Source organism: Schistosoma mansoni, chromosome 6 (assembly GCF_000237925.1).
Source record: "Schistosoma mansoni strain Puerto Rico chromosome 6, complete genome".
Taxonomy (NCBI): domain Eukaryota; kingdom Metazoa; phylum Platyhelminthes; class Trematoda; order Strigeidida; family Schistosomatidae; genus Schistosoma; species Schistosoma mansoni.
The window spans coordinates 15,461,125-15,470,880 of NC_031500.1; the positions used below are offsets into that span (position 1 = coordinate 15,461,125).

Genomic DNA, 9,756 nt, shown 5'->3' on the forward strand with positions numbered 1-9,756 from the left:
ATTACATCCTCTTTCCTTTTGTAATCAAAGTCTTGGGCAGAATAATAGTTGAAAAACCTTTGTTTTTGCCTAAAGAGACTACTCTTGATGAGTTATTTTATAACCTACGCGAATGACGTCCATTTTAACATGTTAAAAGTTCTTTTTGAATAAAAATGCAAATAATGAAGACGAGTAAGAAGTAATGATGACAACTGGATCGTATTCATTTTTAAGGTGAGTTTAAATATGAGCACATTCGTTTAATCAAACAAAAGTTGTGTAACGTAATTATCAGCATACGATACACTCTAGATATTTTGGTACTTCCTAGTTTCTTACACTTCAATCATGACTGATCCCGTATATATAACACATATCTTTTGCAGGTATATTAAAATAGCGTTGCTGAAAGATGTCCAGCACTTTGTACGATGTATTAGAGTCCTACGAATCCGGGGTAAGTTAAGTATGAAAATTACATGAATTGGTAGAAAGTCAAAAAGGGATCTGTTCGGACGAGTGAGTGGATGGGTTACAAAAATGAGAGTATGACATTTGATGAAATTATGGAACAAGCTGAAGTTATTTTCGCCGAAAAATTTGGTAATTTGTCATGTTTTATGTGTAAAATATTTTGGTTTTGGTGTTTTGCTTCATTCTTATACATTAGAATGCATTTTAAAGCTATTGTCTTACGTTTTGTTGTTTTTTGTGATATTCATTTAAGAAAGATATATCTAAAAGATAACTTATCTATTTCAGAACCATTACATTCACTTTGTTTTTCATTAGGATATTGTGATAAGTGTGTTAGAGTATCTAAACCAAAATCAAAACCAATTTAAAGATTGTCGATTGGTTTTTGACTTGTGAACTTTTCATATGCCCTGTTGTTCCAGGTTTTTCCCTAGTTAATTATTTACTTGTTACTCTAGTTTTGTATCGCTAAGCTATGTACACATCGTAATTTGTTAGTTGTGTCGCCTTGTGGTTAAATATTTCAAGCTTATTATTAAATTGGTTTTGACTCATGACTGAATTAAGTACAATAGAGGACTGGTATGTTTTCTATCTTCGTTTTATGGTTGATCACTGGGTTAGAAGGACCTTGAGGACCAATAAGCTTTAGTCTTGGTTGATGTTCACTGATCGGTGTGCCAATTGGTAAATAGGTTGTCAATTCAACTAATAGTTTAAGTAGTTAATCAAACTGCAGCTCAGTCATACAATAAAACTTAAGCAAGCAATCTGCTTTGTCTCGACATAACACAATATCTTTAAATGGCCACATAAATGTATAAAAATTCACTTTGGTTGAAACTATACGTTATGCTTAATTGTATTAGTCGTCATAAAAATGGAGAAACCAGACAAATCAAAAGTAAGGCAAAAGCAGTATATTTAATAGACTTAATTTGTTGCGATTAATTTAAACTTGACTTGAGTGACTTTATTTTGAATGGTTTTTTGTTTACGGTTTTTTAATTAGGCTCAAAAGACTGCAATAAATATCCAACTGTTGTTGAAATCAGACCAAGTGGAGGACCTGCTTGCGAATCATTATTCACGGTACTTCGGCATATAACAGATGATCAGATTAGCAAGAAAGTGTGTAATGAATCACCTCATATTTTCCAAAGCGAATGGTCTAATTTCTCTGTTTATATAAAGTAAGATTTTCATGTTTATTATTAGTACATTCTGAAAACTCATGTGTGTAATAAACCCAATGTCCGTGGATAAATTACTTGCATCATACCAGTTGAAACAAATTTTGAACACATAGTCCTATAATACGATTGTATAGTACCCATGCCTGTACATGCATGATGTGCTACTTATGTCTGTCGATATAAGTAGTATGTAACACCAATCAAAAATTGAATGGTTGGCAGCAGAAGGCCAAGAAGATCGGGTTGAAAAGAAGAGAAGATTTACCGCATAACATGAATTCATTATGCATCAAGATTTATCATCATCTGCAAACGATCTAAAGTTACATTGGTAATATTTTTATGTACCATAATCAATAAAATTTAGTTCGAAGAGACATAAGAAGTAAGGACAGTAAATAGCATTATTAACGTCACTAGACATTTAATGGATAATAGACACGACATGGATATCATAAAGGAATTTGAAACAATTAATTACTAAGCTTTACAGAGTCCATTTTCATCAAGTGCTTTCAACCTAACCTTGGTACAAAGAATGAAAGTGTGATAGACCTCTCATTGACATGGTCAAATAGTTATATTATTTTAGCTCTCGTCACTTACGTAATCTTTTTGTTGTTGACGTTCAGTTACGATGTTAACTTTAATTTTATGTCAGCTAAGTGGCTTGATTATTGCTTATTTGTTTTTACTCAATGTCCGTTTTGTCATCATCTACAACTTCAACCCCCTTCTCCTTTTGATGATTTCATCTTCAACAAATGAAATACTAATCAAGTTTAACTATTTCATATAGAATATGTTGTTTCCTCTTCGTTATTTGCATGTCATTACAAACTAAATTTCATTGATTTCAGTTTATAAATATGACTAAGGTAACTTTAGGCCTTGGTAACCGATGTTTAACCTTGAAGTGTAATGAATTCATGTTATGCTGTAGATTTCGCTCTTCTCGTCCCCAAATGCCCTGGTACGGCCGAGAGTAGGCAGATTCCGCTCTACCTCTCGAAATGCTCTCACATGGCCAAGCGTATATAGCCTCTGACAGGGAAGTCCCACTCACTGCCTTCTCGTGCCGGGGGTATTGTCCACGAAATTGAGAGGACGAAAAGCGAATACCCGGCGCTTTAACCGGGTTGGTGAACACGGAAAGTCCATCTAAGGGAGTTGGGAAACCCTGATTACAAACCAATGATGCACATGGGCTCCAGTATCCTGAAGAAACAAATGGCGTATGAATCAATTGTTGGTCACCGGCTACCATGGGACTGCATCTCCTCACGATGCTCCACTGCCTTGTGGATCAGATCTTCAGGTCAAATGCTCCGGGTGTGGCCCCCTAAGAAAACCACCTGCTTTGGTTTGGGCACCTGGGCAGTATCACAGGTGAGAGATTTGTGCGGCGCATATGTATCTGATGCTTCCTTGTACCAATATTCATGTGTTTAAATACAAAAATCGCTCTCCTCACATTATTTACAGTAAACATTGTTTAATGACTTAATTCATATATATTTTCTTTACTTAAACTATTTACATCTTGAATTCTTTTGAATACACGTAGACGTTTTCATTTAAAATCTATTAAACAAGATGAATTTATGGATGAAACAAAAGATTTTATTGAACAATTATCAGAAGGAAATTTTAACTATTTGCCAGAACCATATTATTGGATTATATATGATCCATCCTTAACAACTAATGAAGATGGTAATGCAGAGATTTGGTTAAAAGTTGAATAACACTATGATTGTCTTCAATGTTTACTATTGGAAACTTTGTCTGGATTCAGCTTAATTATCTTATCATACCTTTTTCATTTAACCTTCTCTCTTAGTGATTGTTGGTATAAATATGAACGTAGTTTCCGTGGTGAATTTATGCACTCACGAGCTGTTCTATTTTTTAATCATCACAATTTGTGTCTGTTATTCTTACTATTATTATTAATAATAATAAAAGTGGTCAGTAGTATTCAAAAAGAAAAGGATCGACTTCTTTTTATGATGTACAATAACTGTTCAAAATCATTCTCGGTAATCATGTATGAAAATAAGAACAGTAAAACTTACTTCCTCTTCTAAACTATGAAGAGAACTATAGTAGTGGATTAGTCCTTATTCAAAATAGAAAGTCAGTTGAATGCTGTAAAATACTGAAGATCAATTCTTTTAATGAAGGTCAAAGTTAGTTTATCTCAAAAACTGGATACCATAAAGAGAGAAAAAACCTGGGTAGTCTTCTCGCGAAGATTCACAAAAATATATACTTCACACTGTAATTGTTCTAAAGTTGGACATAAGGATTACTGGATTTTAAATCAATGGTCTAAACATGTGTGTAGTGCTCTTTGAGAAATTTGAAAGTATTGCGTTCAATCGAATGTATGGTAGTCGGTGACATATTTGATCAAAAGAACAAAAACTGATCAAGCAAAGAATGTAACAATACAAACTTATATAAAGATGAAGATTGTATATGTAATAAGTAATCTAGGGAATACGTTATGTATAAAATCTCAGGCTCTTTATAGGATTAAATTTAACTCCTTTCAAGTTACTTCATTGTATTACTTATGATATGTGAACAGAAAATAGCTTACATGATGTATCAAATTAATCTGGATTTATTTCATTCAATGCTGTCTTAAAAACGGCATTAAGTATGACTATTTGGACAAATATGAATACAGTGGTCTTGAGTGCTGTTAGCGGTATGAGGGCAGATATCACCTCCCGGTTGCCCACACAGTGGAAGGGTTCTAGAGATACCTGAAAACGAAATTGGATTAGAAGTGGTGTTAATGACCTGAGAGCGCGGCCGCAGTGCCCAATGGACAACTGCTTGAGGTCGGTCACACACGACCTATTTGTGGGTAGTTTTTGTGTTAGCTCCGTACTTGTTTGAACCTTACCGCCGGAGACGGATATCCGTGAGATAAGGCGAGGTGTGCATTTCTAGGGTCTACCTTTTCTAACCCCACCTCTCCTTGTGGGAAGGCAGCATCGCTGTTATGCTGGTTGTCTGAAGGAAAGACCTTACTGCTGTCACACCTCTGTACAGTCAGCAGTACGATTTTGGACCTCAGGTTTGCTGCTTTTAGTCTTACCTCTCTTCAACCGACCTGTCTGGCATGGTAGGACCTTGAGGAACGATTGTTCCAGCCAGTATAGCTCGATTGGTTCATCACGATGTGCAAGCCCGACCACCACGTCAAGGTAGCAGCATAGATGAGTAGTTGTTTAATGGTAAAGTTTAATTTTGTATAATTTAAAGAATCATTTTTAATCTCCTGTTCTACCATAGCACTATTGATGATAGACTTGGAATATATATATCTATTGTTCAATCTATTCAAAGTTATCAAATCAAACTTTGATAATAGTTGCTAACTGGTTAGTTGAAGTTGTGTTACTAAGCTAATTGATTATGTAATAATTTTATTGAATAAACTTGTTTTTCTTCTTTTGTATTTATTTAGCCATATGGTTTGTCCTGAAAAAGATTATCTGTATATAACTGGTAGTAGGGTGTGTACTTAATATTATTTAAGGTCAATTATAGTCTCCCATAAATCAACTGATCTATATACACAAACATACAATTCTTCATATGATTAATAGAAAAATCTATCTAGAAAGTAGTTTATAGAACTTTTCATTTAAAATTATGTTTTAATTATTGAAAGTTGATATCATATAAGAAATTAAATATAAAAAAAGAACTAGATTTCTATCAGAATGAGTTTTTTGTGGAGATTTTATAGTTGAATTGATGAGTCAGTTGAAGCTAGACAACCATGAAAAACCTGGAAGCATTGGACGGCAGTTTCGTCCTATTGTGGGACTCCTCAGCAATGTGTATCCACGATCCCGCCTCGCGAGGATCGAGTACAGGGCCTATCAGTCTCGCGCGCGAGCGTTTAACCTCTAGAACCACTGAGCCGTCATCCAACGGTGTTAGTGTCTAACCAATTTACGAAATTGAGCAACCGTTCACCATTGTCTTCTAGTAAGAAGCAGTGACTAGTGGAGTTCAACCAGGTCTGTTGTGAGATATTAACTCACTGAAGACAATGGTGGACGGTTGCTCAATTTCGTGGATTGGTTGAAGTTAGACATTAACATCGTTGGATACCGGCTCAGTGGAACTAGATTCCTGTTAGTTTCCTATATCTTAAATTCATCAATAATGATCTTTTTTTAATTGGACAGGAGATTAAATCTAAAGTCTACTCATCTTCCAGTGGGTAGTATTTCACCCATTTAATGTTATAAAATTTGAGTGTGTATATTCTCTGGCATTATTTTCTTTGTGACATAGTACAAGCAATGGCAGTCATATTCACTTACTATTCTAAACTGCATAGGTCAAGACTTCTCAATAGGATTTCATATTATCTGCCTGAAAACTTATTGTTCAATTAAAGGGTTTGTATATATCCATATTATGTAAAGAATGTCAATAAAGGCTTCACTCTAGTTAAAGACTCGTAAGTAGTTCGCTATTTAAATGTAAGCACTTCTGGAAATTAGGCAAGGTTGCTTACTCTCACCCTTTCATTTTCTCCTGATGATCGACTGGATCATGAAGACGTCAATATATAGAGGAAAGCACGGGATACAGTGGACAGGCAGGATGCAGCTGGACGATTTAGACTTCGCGGATGATCTAGCACTTCTATCATAAACGCAACAACAAATGCAGGAGAAAACGACCAGTGTAGCAGCAGCCTCAGCAGCATTAGGTCTCAATATAAACAAAGGGAAAAGCAAGACTCTCCAATACAATGCAACATGCACCAATCAAATTACACTTGACGGAGAAGCTTTGGTGGATGTGGAAACCTTTACATATCTGGGCAGCATCATTGATGAACACGGTGGATCAGATGCAGATGTGAGGGCGAGGATCGGCAAAGCAAGAGCAGCATATTTACAACTGAAGAACATCTGGAACTCAAAACAATTGTCAACCAACACCAAGGTTAGAATTTTCAATACAAATGTCAAGACAGTTCTACTGTATGGGGCGGAAACCTGGAGAACTACGAAAGCCATTATCCAGAAGATACAGGTGTTTGTCAACAGCTGTCTACGCAAGATACTTCGGATCCGATGGCCAGACACTATCAGCAACAAGTTACTGTGGGAGACAACAACCAGATTCGAGCGGAGCAAGAAATCAGGAAGAAGCACTGGAAGTGGATTGGGCACACTTTGAGGAAATCACCCAATTGCGTCACAAGACAAGACCTCACATGGAATCCTGAAGGTCAAAGGAGAAGAGGAAGACCAAAGAACACATTACTTCGAGAAAAAGAGACAGACATGAGAAGAATGAACAAAAAATGGATAGAACTAGAAAAGAAGGCCCATTGTAGAGTGGGTTGTAGAATGCTGTTCGGCGGCCTATGCTCCATTGAAAGTAACAGGCGTAAGTAAGTAAGTACTTCTGAAAATTAGTATAATTCATTCTGTTATATTCTGGACAAATAGTTAATTACCTAACAAAAATTCCATATCTTTAATTTGCCGATGAGAAAATCTCAATGTGAACCAAGTACTTGATTTTATTTGACAATAATTTATTGAAATCTCTTAAAAGATAATATATAGATAGGTTCAATAAACGTTGATTTATCGTACTATTAGTAAGTGGTGAAGACATTCATATCAGTATTTTTTAAAAACAAAAAAGTAACTCAAACCAAGTCAGTTACTCTCTAAAGATTGTTGAATCCTATCAGCAGAGTTGGAAATATAGTTATGGATGATTACATTTGAATTTGGTAATTATTAGTAAATAATGGGAACATCTTGTGTGGTCCTGTTGAGTTGACCAGGAAATCGTGTTCATTTTTTGTAAATTTCAAACTACAGTATGATTACGAACAGACATGGGTGTTGGTTAGCATTTAAATTTAGGAAGCGCCTTTCGTCCTATTTGGGACTCGTCACCTAGACGTGCCTACATCCGAACAACCATTATGTATATCAATCAAAATCTCAGTTCATGCAATTGCACAATCAAGTTTCTACCCCGGATTCAGTAGCTAGGTGAATAATGTGATTGCATTTAAAGCGAAAGGTGCTGGGTCCGAGTCCCGGAGTGTACAGAAACTCTGAGATGCAGGTACATTCAGTTGAAGATTCCCTAGCAAGAAGAAATGCTCATCTTAGATTACACTTCCAGACACTACCCATCTTTGTTTAAAATGCTTGGCAATACTCAGGCAGCCCACACAGGGTGGGTATATGTCAAAAGAGACTGATCGGTGGAAATCCGAAACAACAATGGGAAGATTCAAACAACCAATATGTATGAATTTAAATTACAGTGAAATTGCTTTAACTCTAAACTATTGCATTATCCTGTTGTTCATATTTTGACTTCCTCGTTATATGTCCATCCTATGCGGTTTGCTTCAGGATGACCATTACGGCCCAAGCTTATACATGATAAATAGAATGCGGCTAATAGTGGGATAGAGGATACGCGTTTCGTCCTGCTTAGGGCATATCAACTGGATGTGCCCTAACCCCACAGTTTATGTTAAATCCGGGACTCGGACCCAGCAGCTTTCACAACAAATGTCAATCAAAATATCCACAACGGAATAATTCAAATCAAGTTAAAATTCATACCCGTGACCCAAGTGAGTGAGTCAGGTACTAGGTTCGTGTACCGAAATGAACGCTCACTGAAATGAAAGTACATCCAGCCAACGAATTCGAAATGGAATGAAACGCACTTCTTGGATTTCACTTTTGTATACATCCCATGTGTACACTGAAATCAGATGTTGTTTTTAGTTAGGCACTTGTAGTTAAGATTAATACTAAGAGAATTGTGACAATCAAATAACATCAATTTTATTCAATCTTTTAGCTGAAGTAATCTCTAGTTTGTAGGTATGAATAGCAAACCATAGTTTATGACAGAAAAATGCAAGTGTATCTTTTCAGTGCTTGGATGATCTTACTCAAAAACAACATCTACAATCTGAAAGTATTATCTTCTATAAGAATTAAACCTTTATTCTTCAGACTAATCAAAAGAACTCTGCATCCTAGTACATGACCGTGAACTAGGATAATTGAAAAAGAAGCAACATAAGTAAACCGATATTCAAACATCCTTCTCATTAACCATAAAGTGAACGATTTAAGATTAAGTGTAAAGTTTTTTTGAACTAAAGTAATTTACTTAGTGCATCTGTCAATCAAGATTGTTGAAGACATGTGATTATCATGTGATAAGAAAGAAGAAAAAGCTGAAAGTTCTCTATGATCAAAGTGAAATTAAAATAATCTTTTTGCCTGCTAATTTTAGTCACTTCTGGTAAGCGTTTTTTTAACAAGGTTGTTTTCTACGGGATATGGTTGCTGACCACATGCCTAACCCTCCTCCTTTACCCGGACATAGGACTGGGAGTAACTTTAAGAAGAGCTAAAGGCTAAGTTAATTTTAGACACTTACTACATTGTTAACCTACAGAATATGTTAGAAGTCAGTGCTCTGAAAAAATTAAGTAGATTAAATCAAAAGTAATCGTTAATTTCACTTCGTATTACTTGTTTGGATCTTCCCATCGATTTTGTTAGGACTGCATCTGGTCAGTCTCTATTTGGCATATGTGCATACTGTGCGTATTGCCTCGATATACCTTAATTCACAAGCATGGTTAGCAGAGATGGATAGTGGCTAGCAGTGGAATCCAGGACGCGCGTTTTGTCCTATTTGGGACTCGTCAGCTGGATGTACCTGCATCTCAGAGTTGATGTTCACTCTGGGACTCGAACCCAGTACCCTCGCTTCAAACGCCATCGCGTTATCCACTCGGCCACTGAGTCCTGAGTCCATCTCTGCTAACCATGCTTGTGAATTAAGGTCGAGTCTCGCGTGTGGGATCGTTGATTAGCACTTCTGAGGAGTCCCATACTAAGACAAAAAGTTCGCCCAGTGCTTCAAGGTTTCCATTAGTGGTTTAGCTTAGATTGATTCATGAATTCAAATGTGGAAAGACCTAACAAACAGTTATATTGATTATTTGATCACTTGTAAGCGATCCTAAGCAAATTAGCATTAATTT

General features: G+C 36.0%; 1 protein-coding gene across 1 annotated transcript; it reads left to right on the forward strand.

Annotated features, from left to right (window-relative positions):
• Nucleotides 1–394: 394 nt before the first annotated feature.
• Smp_011030 (hypothetical protein) lies at nt 395–3,403 on the forward strand (the record flags this gene model as incomplete). The annotated part of the gene is made up of 4 exons (XM_018798390.1): nt 395–439; nt 474–585; nt 1,472–1,652; nt 3,223–3,403. 4 exons carry the CDS (start codon nt 395–397, stop codon nt 3,401–3,403), a joined length of 519 nt encoding a protein of 172 aa, XP_018653336.1.
• Between the last annotated feature and the right edge of the window lie 6,353 nt (nt 3,404–9,756).